Source organism: Scleropages formosus, chromosome 19 (assembly GCF_900964775.1).
Source record: "Scleropages formosus chromosome 19, fSclFor1.1, whole genome shotgun sequence".
NCBI lineage: Eukaryota > Metazoa > Chordata > Actinopteri > Osteoglossiformes > Osteoglossidae > Scleropages > Scleropages formosus.
The window spans coordinates 16352693-16378488 of record NC_041824.1 but is presented as its reverse complement, the minus strand read 5'-3'; the positions used below and the strand labels follow the sequence as shown (position 1 = coordinate 16378488).

The window sequence follows — 25796 nt, the reverse complement described above, 5'->3', positions numbered from 1 at the left end:
AGATGGAAAACATCCCTCAGTTTAGAAGATTTAATAGTGTCTAACCTCGTGCTAGTTTAACATTAAATGTGCAAAAGGCTGTCTGAGACAGAATAAGAAAGTATTTCTGGTTTCAATCTGTGAGTCTATGAATGCTAAACAGGACAAGTAAAGGGGTGGGACTTCAGGAGGATACACCCAGCTGTCAAGGAACTACTGAAAAATGCTGTTAGCAAGACTACAGAGTTGTCAGTCACATTACCTCCGTTTCAAGGACTATTTGAGCCTGTAAAAGAAATCTTGGGTTAGAACTGTAAAGGTGGCAAATTAAGAGACTCTCTTTCCCAGTAAAGGCAACCACACGGAAAAGCAGTGTTTGATCAGCACAGCCTCCGCTGTCCATCTTATTTATTGAGAAGTGTCACCTTTGTGCCAGGACAACTTTGTACTGTGAGAGAAAACTTTAATAAATCGAAAAAAGTGGCCAGTTCCAGCTACACCAACTTTGCAATACTAGCTATAAAATGCAAACCCATGCTTGTCTCCTCCTCTTAATTGAAATGCTGGAAGGACCTCTTTAATCCTGTGATGGGATTTACTGTCTTTTTCTGGGTTTTGTTGTTTACCAATCTGAGATCCCAGCTGCCTTCTGAGGAATGGACTAAAAGACGTGTGCGTGCCGTTTAATTCAAGTTCATCCCGCTCTTTGTCTGAGCTAAGTACAGATGCAAGCGATGCCACGTCCTCTGTCTTTCATGCTGAGGCCAGGATCCAAACTGTGAAACACAACTGCCAGCTTCCCCAGAAGAGAAAGACAGCAAGCTCATTAGTTCGGGACACTGTCACTTCACATGCAGAGATGTACTTAAGTTACTTTTGGGATTTTATAAATTCAAAAGCATAATAAAATATGACCCTGTAGTGCCAGATTTGCAGCAAAACATTTTTTGGGACATCAACATCACAAAGAGCCCACAGCAATATTATAATAATGACTGTGTTTCATCTATGAAACAATGTCATTAAGGAACAAAGTCTCAAGAGGGGCAACTCTGAACCTCTGGACGGGTGCATATGAAACGTGTTGCTGTTATATAGTATTGCCTTAGTATTGCCATAGTATCGCCTTAAGTGTAGTTCCTGAGGGTCACTTTTTGTTTAACCGAAAATGACCTGCTGCTTGTTGACTGACCGGCCAAGTGGACTGAAATGATGGCAAATGAAGGACATTGAAGGGAAGTGGGAGAAATGGGAAATAAAGACCAGAACACGTGAGTAACATAACAGCACAGAATTGCTGGCCCGAGTCTGCACTGTGAAATGTCAGACAGCAGACAAACAAAAGACCGATGACCTACTTTGGCCAACGACGAAAGGCGGAATCCTTTTGCCTTCTCCTTGCCCGAGTTCTCATTGAGGTAGTTGCCCACGGCGAGGAGGTATTCTAGTATTGCCACGAAGGACTTACTGCCGTACAGCTGTGAGCACATCCTGATCTTCTGGCTGATCAGCTGAAACACACAGATGCAGAATCAGTCTTTTCTCCAGGCTCCAAAGTTCATCTCCTCATGACGGATGTCAGGAGCCTCACAAGGTCCCCAGCCAACCAGGGCAGCCGTCATGTTTTAATAAGAGGCACATAAATCCCATAAAGAAGCCAAAGTTAGATTCAAACTCTTTGTTGGTGTTGAAAGTGAAAATATTTATAACCCTAAAGCATGTGCTTCTCCCAGGGCTTTGGTCAAAGGGAATATCCTTGTTTATCACAGCCTGCTTCTCTTTGCTCTCTTTCAGCCTCCAGCAAACTTCACTGGAAGCCAACAAATTGTTTTTAACCTTTACAACCTTCGTGGTTTTTGTGTAAAATAACATCTGATCTTACATGCTTTCAGACAATCACTGCATAATCCATACAACCATCAGACAAACATGATATTAATAGAATCTTTTTCTCATTCTTGCAATATAACCTTATACTTTTAGGTACTTTTGTTAAGAACTTCAAATGTAACTTTTGGAGCAAACATGAAAACGTCAGATGATACTGTCTCTAGTGGCGTAGGACACAAATCCATTTAAACTGTAATTAAGAACAGTCCTTTAACGTGTGATTAAGAAAAAAAATATATGATAACAATAACTTTTCAACTGACTGTTATTCAGGCATTGAACAGAAGTGCCAGTTGAGAAACTTGGGTGCAGAAATAGGTGAATCTGAAAACAACTGGAAAAGATCGGACACCAAAAAGAATAAAAGGGCAAAACACCCGAAACCAAAAACAAATGGATGCTGTGCCAGGCTGCATGTGCCAACATGACCCTTTTTGTTCTTTTGTGGAAACATCAAAACTGCATAAAGCAAAAATTACATATATAAGAAAAGGATGAAATCCTAAGTTCACCTTAGCCAGGCTTTCTGACAGTGATGTATTAAGTTTTTTCCATGCCTTACAGGGGAAAGCTTTAAGTGAGGCAAGGACTAAGAGGCAGGGGCCGGCAGGTTGGGACGGAAGGGGAGCATGGCAGAGGCGTATTTGGGAGGGCGCCCATTTGTCCATATTCTGGGACATAATCAATCGCACTCATACTCCATATACAACCTTCATTCCATACTATCTGCTCACCCGGCCAGCCGTTGGGGCCTTATAAATAACACTCTGAGGGGTGGGATGGGGCAGGGATGGGATGCCCTCAAGCAAGGAAACAGCCACAACAGTGCCAGTACTGAGCAACAGCATCACTAACATGCTTCTAGTATTAAGCTGCTCCATGATTAATTCATCATTTGCCAATTGTACCTTGTGCGTATTGAAAATAGTAGGGGTTCAGACGTCTTCTGCTTCCTACCCAGCCGCCACCAAGCCTGTCAGACAGTGGACAAATCCTCTTTAATGTTTCCCAGCTTACGCGCCCCATCATGTCAGGCAGTAGCAGGCTTTAAAGTATTAATGGGGGAAAAAACATGAGTGCTTTGCACACTTGTGGTGAAAACCAGAGATTTTTTTGTTTCAGCTGTCTACTTTCATGCTGGGTTAATGGAAAAAAATCCAAAAGCAATGCTTTTTTTAAAAAAAAATAACCACAAAGAGATGGAAATCTGGGGCAAAGTACTTGATTATGTTACAACAATATAATGGATTGTTCTCCATTCTTTCGAAGGCTAAGTGTACCTGGAATTGCACTTTTGAAATTACTGTGCCTAAATATTGTATAATGAGTACCACATCCAGTTCATCTTCCTCAGCTTAGTGGACACAGATGTGACCCCTCCAAAATTTGGCTGTCTCACATCCAAGTTCCTTCTTCAGCTTCCTAAATGCTTACCACTGACTGTAAAACACACAGAATGCTGACCTAGCAATACATGTGCAGTGTTTCATTAGACACGGCCTTTCACTAAAAATTTTCAATAACCGATGAGCAATGTCATGGTGATTCAGAGCTATAGACAAGAAAAATATTTTATTGTAGAAACCGCTGAGTATAACATTAAGAAATTCCTTAAATGTAAATCACAGGTGAAAAACAGAATGAGCCTGAATCTCCAAATATTAAAAGACACCTGAGTGAGTGTGCAGGTGTCACACCCAAGACCGTGCGCCCCGTTCCTGCAACTGATCAAGGAGGCACGGGATAAAAGGATGGCTCAGACACTCCTGAGTGCGGAACCTCTTCGAGAGCAACAGAAGGCTCGCCCGAGCTCTTCATCAGTGTGTTCTCCTTCTGTTCAGCCCCTTGACTCTTTGGTCTTGTCTTCCCGGTTCTGACTTCTGCCTGCCCCTCTGTATGATGTTTGCTGATCAACCGACCGTGCCCGTCCCTGACAATTCTCTTGCCTGCTCCAACTGGATAAACACACTACTGCATCTGAGTTCGTCAGCTGGATCCCCAAGTTCCACCATGATGGCATGTGGTGTAGTGGTTAGCGCCCTAATTTTGTAATCAAAGAATCCAGGTTTAAATCCGACCTCCTGCTGCAGGCCCATGATCAAGATACATGCATCAATTGGTTCACAAACTTTTTAATCAGAAACTTCAGTATAATTGCTCTTGACATTTGATACCAAATTTTCAGTTTTGAAACAAAAAAATCAGTTTAACGAAATTTATTCGGAGCATGTCCAAAAAAATACTGAAAGTCACACATCACACGAAGGAAACGGAAGTGCAGTAATGTACTTCAGTTGCCATTAGTGTATCAGCTCTTTCTTATTGGTTTCTTTCTTCGTGTTCACTTTGTTTCAACGTTTGTGAGGTAGCAGTGCAAGAATGACTGCCAAATCTCCTCCCTCCTCCACCCACCACACCTCACAATAAACTGTCCTCTTTACTCAGTGAGTACATTGCCTTGTATATTTTAATTGTTGTCTGCACTTATTTTTTTAACATAAATTCCATTACTGAAAGTTTATTGCTGTCTACTGGATATAAATAAAAAAATATTTGTTTCCTAAAAGTACTGGCTAGAAACATACCCATTAATGACCTCTTTAAATGTTTCATAATCATGAAGTGATTTATATCATGCCAAAACCGTGGGATGATAGTTATACAGGTGTTATACACACACACACACACACATTTTCAGAACCGCTTGTCCCTGACGGGGTCACAGGGAACCGGAGCCTAACCCGGCAACACAGGGCGTAAGGCCGGAGGGGGAGGGGACACACCCAGGACGGGACGCCAGTCCGTCGCAAGGCACCCCAAGCAGGATTCGAACCCCAGACCCAGCGGAGAGCAGGACCGCAGTCCAACCCACTGCGCCACCGCGCCACCGCGCCCCCTCAGGTGTTATACAGTGTTTTAGTAATATTTGGGAAAATTGGTATGAAGTTTTCAGATGGGCTGGGAACTCATTATTTTTCTAATTTAAAATCATGGGAAATAGGCTTTCAGCATCCACATTGTATTCAGGAACTGACTTATTTTGTAAATCGAGGAAGTGCTGCACATACCCTGAATTGAACCAGTAAAAATGACTCAGCTATATAAGTTGGCAAGTTATTAAGTAGCTTAGTATACAAACTTATTGTCAATTACTTTGGGCAAAGGTATTAATAGTTAATAATTATGAAATAAACCAATTCCATTATATTGGAACTTTACAGGAAAATCAGAGAAAAGAGCCAAGCACCATGCAGTACAAGCATCATGGGAGACATATTTATCCTGATTTATTTATCCTGCTATTTATCCATAGATCTACCACTCACTATCTCCAGACTCTCATCTCTCTTTACCATCCGGCAAAAAACATCCAATCTGCCTCAGGCTGCCTACTCTCTGTGCCTCTCATGTCCAGACACACGGGGGGAAAGAAAAAAAAAATCACTCAGTTCTTTCTCCTAGCTCCTGAGCTGTAAACAACATCAGATCTGCTCCTAGTCTCCTGACCTTCTGGCCTCTCCTGAAGACCCAAATCTTCTCATATCACTTTCGGATTGTTTCACCTCAGCACTACTGTGACCTTAAATGGTGTTTGCCTAATATGTCTGTCTCCCTGTGTTCTTCTTAATAGATTCATTTTGTTTGATAAAGTTAGGCCTTGACAACTGTTTTTGTTTATGTGAAATAGTTTAAATTTTTATTTTTTATTTTCCACACATTGCATTTTCACTCTCATTTGTTCTCCTGTACTTGCTTGACTGTGATATTTAGTTACTCCAGTGTTATTCCTGTACCTTCCATCATTATGTAATTTTATGTGTGCTGCTGTAGACTCTTGCAATCTCCTCTGTGACTAATAAAGTTCTTATTCATCAATTTGTGTTAAACACAGTCCTGTACGTCATTAAAACAGTAATGTAAATTAATTGCATTCAGAAACTGACATTTTAATCCCCTTGGACAAAGACAGCAGACTGGTAGGTAGATAGACAAATAGATGGTGGATATAGAGGTAGTGCAGACATAAGAGTACCTGGGGGTGTTTGCGGACAAGAGGCTGGAATGGACATGCAAGAGATTCACCTTTACTTTTTAAGGAGGCTCCGGTCGTTTGGGGTGTGTAGGTCATTGTTGTTCATGTTTTACCAGTTCATTGTACCTGGTGTAATCTTTTCTGCAGTGAAATCCAGGAGCAGAAGCATTATCAAAGGAGATGCTGACAGATTCAGCAAGCTAATTAGGAGGGCTGGCTCAGTCCTGGGAGTGAACCTGGACCCTCTGGTGGAGGTCACACAGAGACGGACTCTGAATAAGCTCTGGTCCATCATGAACAATGCATCACACCCTCTGCACACCAATACAGTAAAACAGGGAAGCACTTTGAGCAACGGGGTGGTCCAGATGCGGTGCTCCAAGGAGCTACTGGAGGTCATTTCTACCCACAGCTAACAGGCTCTAAAATGAGCCCATCACACTGCGAGGGAAGTGAACAATCTCTTATTGACCAAGTGGCACTGAGCTGTTCTGTGTCCCACCACACCCTGCTTTACCTCACTTCACTCATCTCATTTCAATCTACTCTTCCCCTCTCCTTACATATACTGTATGATTGCCTATTCAGCCACTGTTCAATCATTTATTTTCGATGTATTTGTATGTTCGGTTACTTCATGCGTCTATTTGTCCACTTTGTGTTCCATGGGGTAACTTGTAGCATAGTGGTTAGAGCAGCTTCCTTTGGACCCATCAGGTTCAAATTCCAGCTGTAGTACCCTTGAGCAAGGTACTTACCCTAAATTGCTCCAGTAAAACTACTCAGCTGTATAAATGGGTACATAAATGTAAGTCGCTCAACAATTAACACTTTGGATAAATACTTCAGTTAAATGAATAAATGTACATATCGTAAAATCCCTGTTTAACGCCCCCGGGGGGCGTTACATTTTCCAAAAGGGCACATTTATTAGAGGTCATATGCTAGTGAAATCGATCATCATTTCTCTCCCGAAAAAGTTCATGCAACTGCCACAAGTACATCGGGTATTACCCCCTAGCACTCTGAGTGAAAAATGTGCTTGAGAATGGTGGGGTAGTACTGGCCTTGCTGGGTGTGAAATTTCGGACTCTGAATCTGACCACTGGCATGTGACAGACGTCAGGGAGGCATCGGATTACGATAGTCCCGGACATTAATACACCAGTGGATTATCTTTGTTGTTTACAGTGTGTAAATGTATTAATAGGGTTTAACACAGTTGTAAACGTCAGTGTTTTTCACGGAAGTTTGATGCGTCCACATAGTTATTAATGTGTTTGTGGATTGTTTCATGTTACGGACTACAGAAGAGAATGGGATTTAAAATTCGGTACCGGTAAGTTTTTTTTTTTTCATTCTTTTCTGATTACTCAAAAAAATATATCGGGTATTTTCAAAAATGGGTGGGGGCGTTAAATAGAGATTTTACGGTATATGAACTATGTGTTTATAATATACAGACACGTCCAAAAGTCAGGACACCCCAGTCAAATTATGTTTTGCTGAATTTCGAAGTAAAACAAAGTTAATACAAGTTTTACAGGGAACAAACTGAGACATGATATATTTCTGCAAATTTTAATGCACAATTACAACTCCATTTATTTGCAGATTTTCTTCTCCTTTGGAAATCAACAAAACATGTAATTTGGTCATGCGTGCCCAAAATTTTGCACATGCCTGTTCATTGAATGTTGCTATAACCAAAGGGGATTTTACTTCTAATATCAATAAAGTTTCATTCATACACTGGTAAATTACACTGCCACTTTAAGCATTCGCATTCTCACGTTCTGAGTTCTCGGGCTGTCTATTGGCATTATTGCCATTACTGTTACCCTTATTTATCGTTATCGTTATTGTTATTGCTATTGCACTACTCACTGTCATTGTCATTCTTTTGTTTTGTGCAGTATTTGTATTGTCTCTGTCTTGTCCATAGTCTGTGGAGAAACATTCAAGAAGAATTTCATGATACTTGTACACGGTACTTGTACCTATGACAATAAACTTGAAACTTGACTTGAGATAGATAGAAGCATAAGAAACAGATTTAGCCATTTCATATTTTCCTTGCAAACATGGTCATTGTGGCAGTTGCCAGACAATTTGGAGTCTCGTCTGCATGTCTGTAAACAAATATTCAAATGATATCACAACTTTTGGTTAAGTTTTCTTCCCTTCTGTTAGAGCAATCTGTCTGGTTCGAGGTTTTTGTTTTTCCTCTGTTGAAGATGTAGTAATTATTTTGTTCCGTAAGGTTGCCATGGAAAGCTGGGAGTGGGGGGGGGGGAATCATCATTCCACCAAACCCACTTTTCCGACAGTCCAAATGGATAACAATGAGAGAACAGGGATGTTTCATAAGCGGACATTTCTCATTTGTCTTGAGATGTCTCCGACATGTTTTGCCCTCTGTATTGTTCAGAGCACTAACAGACTAAATTCCCTGTGACTCACCCCGTGTAATTACAACAATTTATTTATCAAGCTTTTCTTACTGCTGTCAGACACACACACACACCTTCACCTGTGTGAATCAACTGTTACTGAATACACAGACACCTTCATGAACTCGAGAGGCGACAGTATCCCTTCCTATGGTACAGATCAGGATAGTCATCCCCGAGATATTCCCTTGAGGGTGCGAGAACTGAACTTTATGAAGTTTCATTTAATACCCATGCTTTACTTTTCAAGGCATTCCTTCATACTTACAAGGATCAAATCTGCATTTTGAGCATCTCCCAACAGCTGAGTGGTCCTCTTCACAACTATAGTTTGTCTCGTGTTGCATTAAGTTCTCAACCTCTATTAGTTCTTGTTTTTTAATTTCATCTATTATGATCTCAGCGAGAGGGGGTGCGGTGGCGCAGTGGGTTGGACCACAGTCCTGCTGTCCGGTGGGTCTGGGGTTCAAGTCCCGCTTGGGGTGCCTTGCGACGGACTGGCGTCCCGTCCTGGGTGTGTCCCCTCCCCCTCCGGCCTTACGCCCTGTGTTGCCGGGTAGGCTCCGGTTCCCCGTGACCCCGTATGGGACAAGCGGTTCTGAAAATGTGTGTGTGTGTGTGTGATCTCAGTGATCATGACTACATTTGGACTGTCCAAACCATGTCCACTTGTCCACTGAATGTTTTCATTGATTTATTTTGTCTCTACTGTCCTGTTTCTTTCTTGCATAAAAGGCTCAATACATAAACATTAAGTATCATATGTATTTACAGTATGTTTTGCTTATAAGCACCAAAGTGTACGACACGTAATACCTACCAAAAAATTGATTTAGTTGAAGCTGTTCTCTGAAGCGACTTACAATGTTAATCTACCTACAATTAGTAACTCATTTACACAGCTGGGTAATTTTTACTTTGGGTCTAAAGGCAGCAGCTCTAACCACTATGTTACCAGCTGTCTGGAGGAATGATTGGAATTATTTGTAATTAATGAAGGGAAACTGCTTTGTTAAGTTGTGTTATGATAACTGATGTTGACTACTGAAGTAATTGTGCCCATTTTTATAGAATTTGGTGATATTTTAGCAAACATGGGTTTTGGGTTTCAATTTTCAGGCTTGGGGAGGCATATACATTCTTACCACTGAAAGTAACAGTAATTATATCATTGACTATCAAGAACTTACTTTATGATGGATCCTGGGAAAGACTGTAGTTTGTGTTTTGACTCAAACAAGTAACCTTTTAACTTGCAACCTTAGTTGATCTGGAGGCTCATTTTTTAGTATGTGATTTACTGTCCAAAATATTTCAAAGATCTCAATCACCTCTCAGAAATTTGAAGCCTACAGTGGACTCAACACAACATCCCCTCACTGCTAATTGTGCTGTTGGCACAGTTAGTGAGCAGGTCTCCTTTGGTTCATCAGTCAGTCATGTTAAGCAACTTTATAGGGTTCTAGGTGTAACGTTTCAGCTTGATGGGAAAAGTGAGACATGGTGTCCCTTTGCCCTCACAATGAGGACCCTGCCTGACATCAGACTGTCGCTCTGGATGAGCCTGTTAGCACACTGTCTTTGTGGAGACAACCTCACTGATGACCCCCTCTCAAGAGTTTAATCAGGGAAGCATAAAGTTCCTACAGACTTATTCTACGACTATTAAAATGCCTTATAATAATCATTGCCTTATCTCAATCAAACACATAATGCCAAACAAGCTGCAGATCACCCCTGTGTCTCAGGCACATTTGATCCACTGCCCCTCATCTACCAGGACACAAATCAGCTTGGCATTAATTGAGTTCTGGAGCTGGTAGAAAGGAAAACAAGCCCAGGCAGGAGAATGTAAAGGGAAGCTGGGGCAGTTTCCTCAGCTACACACAGCCACCAGGGGGGCGCTCACCGGCTGCAGGTCCTCCATGCTGACAGGCAGTTCCCGCAACGTCAGCAGCAGGTCCAGCTGAGTGCTCAGGTAAGGGATGTTGCACATCTGAGGAGAGAAAGCGGGCAAGACATATGAGACATCAGGGCTTGTGGCTCTGGCAGGCACACAAAACACACAAACACACACAGAGAGTGTGCAGGGCTGTGGTGCAAGATGGAGGACACCCCGCTGTGTTCCAGTGGCGCGCCATCCATTTACATCTTATTATTTGGGCATAATAAAACGGCCGTCTTATTACAGCTGGAGAGAACTCACTGTTATATGGCATCTGGGAGAACAGTGCATGCTTTTGTGGGCCGAAATGGTTTACTAATTAAGAGCCTCGAGGTTTGTAATGAAACGGAGTCTGAAGAGTCATGTGCCATGCAAGGGCCATGGGCTGGGCAGCCGGAGGCTGGGTGATGAGAGCAGTGGTCTGCACTCTCCTACATCACCTGAAGGCACCAGCACCACCGAGCACACCACCTTTTGCCGGAAGCCTAAACACTGAGGAAGCACACAGTGTGAATTTAGAGATACAGGTAAAACATATGAATGTTGGTGTTGGTCTGAGGTTTGCTTCTCGCAGTAGGAAGGAACAACGATTTGTGATGAGGTGGGACTCACAGACACCAGCAGAAGTAACCAGGAGACATTCACCTCCAGCATGTATTGGTCCACCAAGTGTAGCTCGGAGGGTGACCCCTTGTAGGACTTGTACATCTCCACATCATCCGAAGTTGGAACGTACCTGTGGAACAGAGGATGGGGAGGCGTCGTAAACTTGACGATGCTTGTCACAGTGTTAGCAGTGGGCCCAGAGAACAGCATCATTTGCCACAAAAAATGCTGTTAGCGCATTAGCCGTGTGCAAGGCCTAGCGTTGCAATCAGATCAAAAAGAAGCGATAAAGACACAGCAGGGCACGAATGCGGTCGGGGTGATCAACTGTTTCATACCCTTGATCAAAGTCAAGGGTATTTCACCGGATTACTTTAGCTGCCAGCTTGAAGGTAACATCCACACCATCAGAGGCTTCACAGCAAGGCTTCACTTTCAAAATGGGGCATCTCTATAAAGCACAGATGTACACAACTGTAAGCAATTTAGAAGGATCTGCCCTACGTGGGTCTTCAGCTGCCCAAGGGGCATGGAATTCAGGGGAATTCAGGGGTCAGATGTGGCCAAGAACACAAGAGGCAGCATACGCTGTTACTTCAGTTGAGATGTGCTCATATGCAGTCACATGCGACTTTCAGTATCCCTGGATTTCCGTCTCAGTGCTGGAATTCAACTTTCCTCCGACAAATGGACCCTGAGAAGTGTGTTCACAGTGTTCCGGCTCAACACGGGAGGCATTCACTATTGCATGAGCTGGGGGAGGCCAGTGGTACAGCTGCCACGTATGAATATTTCAGGCCTCAGAAGACAGGCCCTTTCTATTAAGAGCATGTTCTTAGGGCTTGCCCTGCGTCGTGTTAAAACATACTTCACGCAAGCAATTCTCCCAGAGGATGGAATAAACGGCTCTGTAAATCGGACGAGCCCACTGCAGGCAAGAGCGCCCGCCGCGTCCTGTGCGCCACAGAACCTCAGCAATTCAACTGCGTTTCATGTGCTCTGAGCGTGACACCGCAGATGGTCACACAGATGCCATGTTGTTCAAGCTCTGCAAGCTAAGAGTTGTGCTCTTAAATCGCAATGTGTGTTTCCCGAGAGGAGCGTTTTCCCCCTTCTCCCACACTTTGTCTTCGGCCATTCTTAACAGCTTCAACACCATGGTACGCCATAGTACTCATCCATCAGGCCTGGTTTTAGATCAATATTCAGCCTACCAGTTCTGAGTTTCCCATCAGGTGCTGTATGAAGGGCCTTTGAAATTTTTAGGGCTTACAAGGAAGGTGAAATGTTGCAAGACAGAAATTTAATGCAATTAAAAGTTCAAAATAACATTTCAGAAACACAGTTCCAGAATTTGTAGGCATCTCCTATTAAAGTTTCTTTCTTCAGCTTCTCTTCCCAGCAAAGTCTTCAATTATCTCATCATCAATACTACGACTCTAGCTGCTCCAAATCAATAATCACACGGTGTCTAGTAGCTTTTCTAGAAACTAGGCATCTGCAAGTGATGGTCGCTTGACTCGCTTAATGGAATGGAAAAGTTAAAATGTGTCATGATGTTAGAAATAATTAAATTGGTGACTAACCCCCTTTCTGTACATTTTGGAGGGAAATTGCCCAGTGTCTATGAACACCAAAATTCAGCCCTGCAGACTAATACTATTATAAGTACATAACAGTAATTCGCAGCCATGTATGTCCTGGTCCTTAAAACAGTAGGACAAGGAGCTACATGACAGACTGTGGATCAGTGACAAAACAATGGAGCTACACACCTGTAGGCTCAGAACACAAAGTTTGTTCTCCCCACCATCACTTGGATATACCTCCACTCTTCAGTATGGTAAATGACATCTGTAATATTAACACGTGAATGGAATAGCGATGCGAGGGGGAAACGTCAAGGAGCCTTACCTCCTTAGAGAGGTGATGTGTTCATCACTGAGCGCTCCGTCCTCCTCATTAACAATGAACAACCTGTCCTTCAGCTCTTCAGGTTTCACCGGAAAGCTCCTGAGAAAAATATCTGGGAGAAAGACAAAAAACATCAACGTTCAAAGGTCGTTCTTGACAGAAAAACAAACAGGGAAGATCTTACCCGCAGTAAAACAATGCACAGCTTCCACCAAGAGTTGTGTGAAGATGAGAGGCACCCTTTTTTAATTATGTACCTGCTTTTCTATTGCCCTGGGGCTGTAACTCCAGGCTGCTCACTGTGTACCATATACAAACTGATGTAGAATTTAGATTTTCAGCTTCAACACACCATACACTAAAGGTCAGTAAAATAATTTTTAAGAGCAATATTTTTCAGAAAAAGGGGGTGCGGTGGCGCAGTGGGTTGGACCGCAGTCCTGCTCTCCGGTGGGTCTGGGGTTCGAATCCCGCTTGGGGTGCCTTGTGACGGACTGGCGTCCCGTCCTGGGTGTGTCCCCTTCCCCCTCCGGCCTTACGCCCTGTGTTGCCGGGTAGGCTCCGGTTCCCCGTGACCCTGTAAGGGACAAGCGGTTCTGAAAATGTGTGTGTGTGTGTGTATTTTTCAGAAAAAGTCTGGGAGTGTGTTGTTTTTATTTTTATTATTATTTTAGTCTTTGGCAATACTCTTATCCAAACTGAATTTAAAATATTTTTTTCCTTATTCATATAGTTAGATATTTCTACATTTATTAATTTAGCTGAGACTTTTCTGGAAAGTGATTTATAATATGAAGCCACCCATAATTATTTGTCCATTTAAACAGGTGGGTAACTTTCACATGACCAATCGCTCAAGGATACTGCAGCAGAAGGCAAGATTTGAACCTGTCATTTTCAGATGCGAAGGCAGCAGTTCTATCCACTACATTATCAGTTGCCAAAGGCTTCCCTCCAAAGTGATGTACAATGATTATTAACTGGTATTTATCTGCCACCTTTATCCAAGGTGACTTACAGTGTTAGATTCACTGCACTGAACTCCATACAGTCATTCATACATCTATACAGTGGAGCAGTGTAAGACACACACACACACACACACACACACACACACACACACACACACACACACACAATGCAAATAATTTAGAGTTACAAATTTACCTGAAAGGCACATTGTTTAGATCAGAGAAACATCAATAGTTATCTGGGCATTTTAGCTGTATTATCATTGTCTATCTAGCCACCTACAGGCAATCACACACCTATAGAGCAGACCAGTGTAACAGACAGACACACACACATCATCTGAACCGCTTGTCCCATACAGGGTCGCAGGGAGCCAGAGCCTAACCTGGCAACACAGGGCATAAGGCTGGATGGGGAGGGGACACACCCAGGACAGGACACCAGTCCCTCACAAGGCACCCCAAGCAGGACTTGAACCCCAGACCCACTGGAGAGCAGGACCCAGTCCAACCCCCTGTGCCACTCCACCACTGTAACACTGCACCCCCCATCACACAGACACACACTATGGGAAATTTAAGATCACCAGTCCACCTGAAACACATGTCTCTGGACTGGAGCGCATGCAGGAAACTCAGGGAAACATGGAAAGAAGATGGAAACTCCACACAGACAGAGCTGGAATTGAACCCCCTTTCAAACCTGCAACACAGAAGCTGTGAGGCACCAGTTGTAACGATCCGGCGATGACGTATCATGATGGAGACTAAGGGGTTGCTCCTCCCCCTTGGTCCTCATCATGATACGTCATCATTACACAGTGCTACCCGCTGTGCCGCTGTGTGTGAATTGGATCAATTCAAGCTATGAATCTTGCGGAAGGTACAAGAGCCTTTCCAGGGACTTCAGCCAAAAGTCTGCAGGTATCACATTTTTACCCAGCCTAATCACCACGGCACCTGCCTCACAGCAACCTGCCACAAACGCCTTCTCTCCTGACCTCTTCCACCCAAGAAGATGAACCCCAGTAGCGCTTTGAAATAAATTCCAGAAATGCCAGCCACCTGCAACGCCGTGTACTTTGTGGCACCAACCAAGCAAAATCCAAGCATGTTAGCAGCTTGTCGGAATCTCGCCGGTGTGTTATTTAACGTCTCTGCGCTGCAGGATGGTCCCACAGTCGTCTGTTTGTGTGCCGCTTCTGACGCAATCCAGTCATCTGTCATGCAACTGTCAGGTGGGGTAAAACCTAGGTAATGCCCGGCACTCGATTAGGCACATCAGTTCTAATCGAGTGAATCAGAACTAAGAGAATCATGTCACACAGGAAATGCGCAGCACCCGACAGGAAAGGAATGGGGTCCTGATATCTGCACGTGGAACAGCCTGAGCGTTAAAAACACAGTAAAAAGGGCATCCGCCGGCCACTCTCTTTTCTTAATTATCTTACTTTGTGGATCCCAGATAACCCCAATCAATCTGAAGCCTTGTGACATTTTAAACTTTTTTTTCATGATTAACAGAATAATCTAAAAGAGAGAATAAACCGAATACACAGTCCGAGGAAGTCGTTTTATTACGGTAATTCAGACGGCAAGGAGATGCAGAGGATCAATGGTAATAGGCCAAGCTTCGAGCAATTTTCCGAGGTTACGGAAAGTTGCGGTCGTGCACTTGATGCAGTTAAGAGATGCAGCGCTTTAAGAAAATGAGACTATCCTATTTACGAAAACTGCCGTCACGTAATCTGCTCCCCGGGGTCGAAGCAACACTCTTATGTGACACTTTAAAAAAAAAATAGCAATTTGCTTCAGCTCTTTGGTGTGTGTGACTGCAGCTTAAAATGGTCCTAAGAACAGATGTTAAAGGAACACTGAGCCCAGGATGACTGAAGACTGTTGTCCTGGAGAGGGTACAAGTGGTGCAACCATGCTTCTCAAATGATCCACGCGTAGGTATTTAAATGGCCATCTTGTACGGGATTTGATCTCAACACCTGCTGTCACAGCTCCCTGGGTGAATGACGCTCAAAACTTCAGGCCTATCTAGAAATCCAGGAGGCAAACCAGTCCCGGGTTCTAGTGAGCCATAATTAGGCACTTTCGTGTGCAGAGTCAACCACCTCATTCACCCCACAAGTGTTAACTGACCACTGGGTGGAGAGTCCATGAGGAGAGAGGTGGCTGTGGGTTCGACAGCTTGATCTGGAAAGGTATGCATAGCCCAGCGCTAACAACCTAGCTCATCAAACCCTTCCAAATTACGCTCATACTTTCAACAGGAGAGAAACAACCATGAGCCAGCAGAAAAAGAAGTAACTCCTATAGTCCTCATGCCTGGGCATCTCCCACAAACCCTTCAGCTACAAGGACCAGCCCCAGAGGGGCTACAGGTTCAAGGCTGAACTGCCCAATTCTTTGCTGCCTCCACCTGGAGAGATGCGAAAAACAGCCAAGATGGGGAAGCGATACGATGCAAACAAAACTAAGCGTGTACATAAGGAGCTTCAAAAAATAAATAAATAAATACAACAAATGAATAAATAATTCTGAAATTATATTTCTCCGGAAGAAAAGCAAGCCGAGCTGATAAAGTCTTGGAGGACAGCACTTTTACTCTTAAAGTAGAAGCATTTGGAGCTTCTGTTTTCTCCACTTGGGGAGGGGAGGGAAGGGCAGAAGCAGGGGCAGGGGCAGGGGCAAGGGCAGGGGCAGGTGAGAAAGAGCGGTCTCTGATCCAGTGGGGTCTACATGAAAAACTGATCCAAAAAATGAAGGGTGCTTCTTCTGATGATATGTAAGGTCTCTGCCCGTTGAGCCGCCGTTGCGTAAATATTTCAGACTCAGCTCCTTTTAGCCCCGCCGCACATCCCCCATGGCTGGGAGTGCCTGGAGTAGGCCGCAGGCTGTAGTCGGAGACCGCGGCGCCTTGTCAAAGCATAGTCCGTCCCAGCCCGGCGCCGCCCAACACTGGCTTCCACCGGTGTCTGGTTCTAAGACAGGAGAGCTCAAAACAAGGAGCCGAGAGGCCACCTTCTCAAACGCGAGGGCACTGAGCAAGGGGGTCCTATGGTACACAGAAAAGTGGAGCCAAAACACAGTAGACACACCTCCTTGGTGCTGAAGGCACGACTGATCTCCCCGGTCAAGCACCGAGATCCAGTAAAATTCTACGGTCGTCAGCTACTCACTCATTTCTACGGTTACAAGGCGAACGCACCTGTCTCCTTCCTGGTGAGAGGCAGCTCGCCAACTGGCCTCCCCATCCATCATCTCAAGCTTCGTTTCCGTCTTCTGCATTTAGTGATTCTTTCAGTCTTTATGTCATAATCTGACAAACTCTTCATCGGCCAAAACCTACACTGTTTCCTACGTTCCAGTTGACTCGGCTTTCAGCTGACAAATTAATGTGCTTCCTTTCTTCTCCCTTTCTCTCTTACAATTTGTTCTACGATTATCTCTGCTACAGTGTCTTTGTGTTCAGGTCGCTGTTTAATTTTGTTGATGTATTCATTGTACTTTTTAAGATGACTTGCTGTAAATTTATTCTCATTATTTCATTATTGCACCCTGTTTATTTTTTGTCAACCTGCTTTTAAAGGTTACTACAATGTTTGTAATATTATTGTGACATTTTTTTATGTGACAGCTGGTAGTGCAGTGGTTTGAGCTGCTATTGCCTTTGGACCCAAATATTGTGGGTTTGAATCCCAGTTGCAGTTCCCTTAAACAAGGTCCGTCCGAACCGCTCGCCCCATACAGTGCACAAGGAAACGGAGCCTAACCCGGCACACAGGGCGTAAGGCCGGAGGGGGAGGGGACACACCCAGGATGGGACACCAGTCCCTCACAAGGCACCCCAAGTGGGACTCGAATCCCAGACCCACCGAAGAGCAGGACCCAGACCACGCCACTGCACCCCCCTTCTTAAACAAGGTACTTACTCTAAATTACTCCAGTGAAATTGCCCAGCTGTATAAATGGGTAAATAATTGTAATGACCTTTACAGTATAAGTCACTTTGAAGAAAGGCATCACTTATAAGAATTAATGTAATTACCACTTTGGAGAAATGCATCAACTATAGGAATTAAACTAATTATTATTCTCAGCTAATCATGACATCTATCACTACACCAATGGCTATCTTAAATCAAGAACATGAAGTGGGGCGGCACAGCAAGTAGCACTCACAGTGCCTGGGGGTGGAAGAGGATATGGGTTCAATCCCTGCTCAGTCTATGTGGAGTTTGCATGTTCTCCCTGTGTCTGTGTGGGTTTCCTCCGAGTGCTTTGGTTTCCTCCCACCGTCCAAAGACATGCTGTTCAGGTTCCCCCGTAGTGTGTGAGTGACAGAGAGAGAATGTGTGTTCCACTGATGTATGGATGAGTGACCCAGTGTAAGTCACCTTGGTGAATAAGGTGTGTGGGCTGGTAACACTACACAGAGTTCACTGGAAGTCACTGTGGAGAGAAGTGTCTGTTACAAAATAAATATAATGTAAGCTCACAGCTCCATGTCATCCCTTGTGGTACTTATTTTTTTTAAAGGGTTCTTCAGACACAGCTTGCAGTCACCGGTACCTTACAAGTTAAACCTTGTTTATACATCCTCCAACTTAGTTTGGTTTTTTCCAACAGTTTCTACACTAATTACCACAGCAATTTGCATTTGTCTGGACGCCACAAGTTCTGGCAGCTGACATGCAGTGCAGTTTGCATGTGCATTTTCACGAGTGGATGGAGACCCACCTAATGCACAATAAAGTGCTCACGGCCCCAGCTCTAACGCTACAAATATAGTTACTTATTGCGGATCCTTATTTGCCAAGGTGGATATTTCAGTCGACCCACATCCTGGCATTTTTCCCCCATCTCCGGTGAGGAGTTTATTCTCTGACAGTCTCAGGAACAATCTGGCTCTGTTTCATCCGTATCTTGAGCTTATGCCCCAAGAATGGCAGGAACCTGATTGCATGCTGCCACCTGGCGGAGGGACCGGACCCGACCATCTCGCCACACTCCCGCTGGTCCTCCAGGGGGTTCAGCAGGGAGTGCTTCATCTCCCCGGGGATGACTAATGAACTCTCTGCAAATGATACCATTTTGCCTGGGAATAAATCTGCGACAAGAAATGCAAATGAATGCATAACATCAGCCCCAATGATCTCCCGTTATGCATGAGCAATACCGCAAATACGCAAGTATGAGCCAGAGTATTGCTAATTATTGACAGTCTTGCACTGATGCAGCTGTTTCTTCACTCTCGTGGGATTTCAGCAGCTACATAAATTTAGCCAAAGAACTGGAGATCACAGGACGACTATTTCTAAAGCCATTATGAGAAGCCCGGGATGAACTGGTGTTGTGCGCAAGTCGAGATCCACCCTACATCCACCCCTATAAATAGTTTGAGTCCCTCCACTCGTGACAGCACTGATAAAGGTTGGATGAATGAAACTGCCTTTTCATTTTTCTATGATCTACGGGGAAACTACGGTGGCCTAGTTATGTCATTTTATTGCAGAACTTGGGCATCAGATGCTTTTTTACATATGTTCAAAATCAAACGATGAAGGGAAGTATTTATTTACTGAATTCTCCCAGCAGTGGCTTTGCTGGCCCAGGAAATGTCTGTGATTGATGGACTGCTCTTCCCCAACACCTAGACCCCCAATATCCCAGGAGAAATGATGCCACCTGGCGGGCCCAGATGGAGGAATCACACCCTGCCCCCTTTCCATCCCCATGACACCTGTTCCACGTCAGTTTGGCCGCGCTGTTCAAATTACCACTTCTTCCTTCCCACACAAATGTGTAACATATAAATCAGAATGGATGTGTTCAGTATCACACCTAGAAATGACATAACCTCCCCCCCGCCACCGCATAGAAGCACGGAAACCAAAAGCCCCAAGTACGTAGCGCTCATATAAAGCGCATCAGCATGCGCTCGCTCACATTACTGCAGAGCTGGAAAAGCCTGTTCACAGCTCACGGTAAAGTGAAACCAAAGTTTAACACGCACTGTTTCAGCCGCTCTGCTAGTAGAGATTCCATGAAAGTGAGATTATGGAGAGGATGAGACACAGGCACGTTCGCTAAACGTTAAGCAAAACGTTAGCTGACGCAAAAAGCTGGTGCTAAGCATGGCTTCAATCAAAAGCGTCACTCACTGAAGTTGTGGGCGACCTTCTGGTTCAGCATGATGTGCTGGTTATTGAGGGGGTCGACGCTCCCAGGACACGCAGAGTCCTGGATGCCAAACTGCTCGTATAGGCGGGCTGTGTCGATCCGAACAGTACTTGCATCACGCTGCGCCCACAGGGACTTGCCAACCTGTCGTGTGACAAAGAAAGCCGCTGTCAGTTCCATCGCAAAGGTCGCAGCATATAGAGAAGGTTCGTCTTCTCTAGTGGGCCCGAACTGCTTCAGCTTGACGAACAGTATCATTATGAGCTTAAGGTGTTCCAACACAAAGGGTTAAACTGCAGAGTAAAGGCCACGCACCTACTCATTGACAAAATACACCCACTCCATTGTATCCATACAGTCATTACCCACATTTTAACTCCATACAGTGAATATTAGTAGTGTGATTCTATAAGAATTTTCACTCAAATCACTTTTCAATGATTTTTCTGCACAAATTTAGGAGCATTGGTCCCAAAGAAGAGCAGGAGATGAAAAAAGCTCATAAAAGAAGTGGGAAAACAGATGAAACGTAAGAGGTGCTAAAACACATTTAATGTGGAGACAAAACACTCAAAACCACCAGTGAACATAACCCATGTACCAAAAGAAATAAAGGCAAGGGCTCAAAATGTGCTCAAGCTTCTTCTTCTCACAGAAGTTACGCTCAACACCATCACCTCCCATCTCCCCCTTGTTCAAGTTGATTGGTGCACATTATTACGGTAAGTTGACTTCACACACACACACACATTTTCAGAACCGCTTGTCCCATAGGGGGTCGCGGGGAACCGGAGCCTACCCGGTAACACAGGGCGTAAGGCCGGAGGGGGAGGGGACACACCCAGAACGGGACGCCAGTCTGTCGCACCCCAAGTGGGACTCGAACCCCAGACCCACCAGAGAGCAGAACTGTGGTCCAACCCACTGCGCCACCGCACCCCCTAATAAGTTGACTTTATTCATTCTTTATTTTTTATTACTGTATTGACATAATATTCTTATCCATTGTTATTTATTCTGGGGGGGTGCAGTGGCGCAGTGGGTTGGACCAGGTCCTGCTCTCTGGTGGGTCTGGGGTTCGAGTCCCACTTGGGGTGCCTTGCGATGGACCGGCATCCTGTCCTGGGTGTGTCCCCTCCTCCTCCAGCATTACGCCCTGCGTTGCTGGGTTAGGCTCTGGCTCCCCGCAACCCCGTATGGGACAAGCGGTTCCAAAAGTGTGTGTGTTATTTTTTAAGTTATGATACGATTAGGTATTCAGGGTCATTTTTGTGAACTCAGATGGCTTTGGAACAAGTTTGAATTTTTTCCCATTTAGTTCAATGTAATAATTACATTTATTCATTTAGCTAACACTTTCATTCAAAGCAACTTACAATGTTAAGCTATTTTACAATTACTTACCCATTTATAGTATACAACTATGTCATTTTACTGGAGCAATTTAGGACAAGTATACTACTCAAGTGTACTACAGCTGGAGGTGAGACTTAAACCTGCAACCTGCAGCTCCAAAGGCAGCAGCTCTAACCACTGTGCTAACATCTGCAGCCCTAACTCTACCCACTTATGCCCATATTAGCCACCCTAATTATATCCATTTTCTGGATTGTCACTATAAAGGCATTTCAGGAACAAATTAGGTACAGAAAATGCCAGAAAAGTGTATACAGTAACACCATCACAATGCTTTCGGTGAATTTACACTGAACTAAACTAAATCGTTGATGCCGCACTGATCAATTACGCTGACATGCAGATTCAGTGAGAATCCATGAGGCAGAGATGTTTACCTTGTCATGAGCGACCACATCCCAGTGAAAGGCCTTGGTCTTCCTGGATGTCGGTGTGACATTCAATCTGCTTGGCAAGGGAGGGGGAGCAGGGACTGGGGGGGCAATGGGTAGCGGCAGCCCGGGAAACACAGGCACTAAAAGCGCAGACTTTGGGTGGTCACAGGGTTTGGGGGAAAGGTAGGCTGGTGGGGGTGAGCGTGCTGTTGGCACTGGAGGTATGGCTCTGTCTCTGTCTTCATCAGGTGAGCTTGCTAACTGGGCCTCCTGTGCCTGAGGGGAAGGGCTCCTCTTGCCAACCTCCCCGCTCTTATTGGTTCCCCCTGGTTCAGGGATGATCTCATAAAGGCTCTGGTTCTCTGCCTGGAGCCGGTGCTTCCAGACCAGGCAGAGCTCATCTATGGCTCGAACCCACTCGTCCCGCTCAGCCGCGATGGCCTCTGTGCTGTTTGTCTGAGCAGAGACGGGCACCCGGAACCTGCACAGAGAGTAACAACTGAGCAACAGCCAAGCACACAATGCAGAGCATGAAGATGGAAAGGAACAGCAACTAATGTGATGCTCCAAAGAGCTCCCTAGTGGTTCTGGTGTCCCATGATGAGCCTTCTTGTCTGGGTCGGACAGTCTCGGCTTGTCCCACCACACCCTTTTCAGTCTATGGCAGACTTACAGATACTCATTGATCTTGGTGATGAGCGTGAAGGTGTCACAGCTGCGTGGTTTTTCCACACTGGCATTCCCGTCTGAGAAATGGATCACGGTGGTCTGGGTCTGGGGGGCGGTACAGATGCCAACACCACCCACGTTAACAGTGACGGGAAGCAGGGACAGCTGTCCTTCATGGAGACGAACAGTGTACCTGAGAGATGGACAGGAGAGTGAAGTTGACGTATTGCTGCCACTCGGGGTTTTTGCACCCCAAGGTAAGAATCCACCCGGGACCCTTCAGACTTTCAAAATGAATAACCACCTCAAAATGAATGAAGGTGAACGTTCATGTGCATACAGCGCTGCATCAAAGCATGTGCGCCGTATAGGGATGGTCATTATTCTTGAATAAAATCTTAAAATAACGTTATAAAACGAATAGATGATTATGATTTACAGACCTGATTCTACTTCCCTACTTGGTTTAACCAACACAGCTTGGGCTTCACTTGTTTTTGCTCCTGCAGTACTACCGTGTTTCTACTACACAAAGAGCTCCTCTCAAGCAACATATGTAACTGATCATTACACACCTGTTATGTCACTTGAGAAATACTGCTTCTCATTAACCATTTTGTGGTAAAACACAGAGACACTAGGGGTCTGCATACTTTCAAGCAGCATTGTATGTAGATTTATACTGTATATGAGAAAAATTATTCATTTTAAATAGACACATTATGAAAGGAAAATAAACTTCGGATTCACAAATGTTATTTGTTTGATTACATTTACATACATTTTACATTTATTTGTTTAGCTGATACTTTTCTCCAAAGCGAATTACAATGGTAAGGGTACAATTATCACAGGCTTACAATTATTATACCATTTATACAGCTGGGACATTTACTGGAGCAATTTATTGTAAGTACTTTGCTCAAGGGTATAACAGCTGGAGATGGGGATCAAACCTGCAACCTTTAGATCCAAAGATTATGTATGATAATGCATACGTGAACATTATATATTCACAGTAGCCATTTATGGTACATTGAATGAAAAAGGACTGAAAAGCAAACATTTTAAGGCTGAAATTTGTTAAGGGAAAGAACAGATTTATTGCAACCAAGTGTGCTTCACAGAAAGTGTTACCTGTAAAGTGTTGCCATTTCAAAGACATGAGGCAGAGAACATCATATGATGTTTCCTGACTATATAAAGCGACAGACCTTCAATTTTCTAATAAAACTTTATTATCGAGAAACGTTTTGTTTATTTATTTTTACCAAGGACACAATTTATTTTTTGATTTGAGTAGCAAAATTTGGTGCCCCCAAATTTAGCTGTCCCTTGACAATTAGGTTTGCCTAATTATAAATACCAACTACAAGAGGTATTGCTGACACGCTAAGCCGGAGCATGTCGATCGTCTACTGAAACTCCCAGCGTGCCATGCAAAACCAAGTCCGACACGTATCCTGGAAATATAGGGTGGGTGGCAGGGAACACCCTGGATTGGGTGCACACCTATCACATGATTAGCACATACACCTATTCAATAACAAACCCACACATTATGGGCAATTTAAGGTCACCGACTGAGCTGAAACATGTCTTCAGTCTGCTGGAGGAAAGCCACACGAACACGGAGAGAACGTGCAAACTCTACACAGACTAAGGAATATTCAAACCCAAGTTCCCACAGCCCAGGCGCAATACAAGGTGTCACCGTGCCACCCCAATACACGGTCCGCTCTTCTTTCGCCTCAGTGCTTCGGCAGTTCTTTAGAGCCAAGGCGTCATGTGTGCAGCGGTCATGCCACCTGAGAGGTTCCACACACTAACACTATTGTGTGGCCTCCAGTCCTGCTCTCTACTTCTCCTCTATCACGCCCACTCAGCTGGGGTTACGAGACCTCTGTGTGCAGAAGCACGTCACCCTTGAGAGAAACAGGAACGAAGCAGTTTCTAGAACACTCTGCTCTTTGATGAACAGCCTTTGTATTAACGGACCTGCCCAGGCCATTTCTCATTTCCCCTTAGTGGGACTGACACGTGTTCTGCTCGCGAGATGCTGTTTCCTCACATGGGTTAGACTCAAAGAGGTCACCAGGTTTTTTCAGAAACAGGACAAACAGGGGACAAAGAGAAGAGGAGGACAAAAGGAGAACAAGCATGTTCATACTTGACCCATCTAATGGAGGCCAGGCCACCCCTCTGAAGGTACAGCTGACCCTCACGGAGACAGTTCGGCTGGAGAGGCTGATCACGGGTCTCTGCATCCACACGCCCAGGGCTGGTATATATATTTCCATGGATGATCTTATTCACCAGCTGGATTATCTGAAACACAGGAGCCGCTCCAAGTTGCCGTACAGCAGCCAACACTGCGTGCCACCAGTTCAGGCAGATGTTCAGGTACACCGTCTTGCCCACAAAGTTCTCAGGTTCCAACAGCTCTCAACCCAGCCACAGGCAAGAAACCACACGGACCCCAGCACTTCTTCCAGAACTTTTCGAGACGCTTCCCTTTCCACTAGCACTAGACCAATGTGAACGAGGCTCACGAGCTAAACAGAGAAGAGACCGAGCCTCACCTTGTGCTTGTCCTCCAGTGAGGTGGCCTCCAGCTCGTAGTCATGCCGCTCCCGGAATGAGATGCAAAACTTGGCTGCAACTCCATCCTCGCAACTCTTCACTACATGGAAGGGGATCTGCCGCTTGACAATGCCCTTCTCGATACTGCAGAGCACTCTAGTTTTGAAGTCAATCTGGACACAGCACAGCCAGAGAAGACCTTGAGGGTGTTGATTAGCATTAGTGGTCCACGTGCTAGTATCCCTTCCCTGATCTGGGCCGTTGAACTAACTACACTTAATGTTTACAAAATGCAAAACATGTAAATTCACTGTGAGTAATGTTTATTTTTAAAATTTTACATTACACAAGTGAATCAAGCTCTTTCAGTAAGGCTTGTCCTGTTCAGGGTTGCAGAGGTCTGCGGTCAATCCCAGAATTACTGGGTGCAAGGCAAGGGGAGTACCCCTTGGACAGGATGCCACACACACTACTGGCAATTTAGAGCTTCCAATTCACCTGAACTGCATGCTTTTAGACTGTGGGTGGAAACCAGAGCACCCAGAGGAAACTCACACAGGCATAAAGAGAACATCTTAACACCATACAGACTGAGCTGGATTCAAACCTTTGCCCAAACAGCCTAGGTGCAGTGAGGTGGTAGCACCACCTGCTGCACCACCTTGTTACAAGGCTTTTACACAGAAGAAAGATTACTTATAGCGGTGTCACTCGACAACAAGTTATGAACATATAAAAAGAGCTTATAAAAGACTGCACTTAACTCTG

At 44.6% G+C, this 25796-nt stretch overlaps 1 protein-coding gene across 1 annotated transcript in view; it reads right to left on the bottom strand.

Moving 5' to 3' along the window:
- The window catches only part of LOC108939235 (formin-like protein 13), a 38638-nt gene that overhangs the window by 7618 nt on the left and 5224 nt on the right, over positions 1-25796 (bottom strand). The window contains exons 4-12 of the mRNA XM_018760394.2: positions 25028-25201; positions 24616-24773; positions 22450-22638; positions 21780-22257; positions 19968-20130; positions 12821-12932; positions 10946-11036; positions 10265-10351; positions 1338-1490 (exon numbers count right to left, since the gene is read on the bottom strand). Of these exons, the coding sequence (XP_018615910.2) occupies positions 1338-1490; positions 10265-10351; positions 10946-11036; positions 12821-12932; positions 19968-20130; positions 21780-22257; positions 22450-22638; positions 24616-24773; positions 25028-25201 (1605 nt within the window). The remainder of the gene's footprint in view (positions 1-1337; positions 1491-10264; positions 10352-10945; positions 11037-12820; positions 12933-19967; positions 20131-21779; positions 22258-22449; positions 22639-24615; positions 24774-25027; positions 25202-25796) is intronic.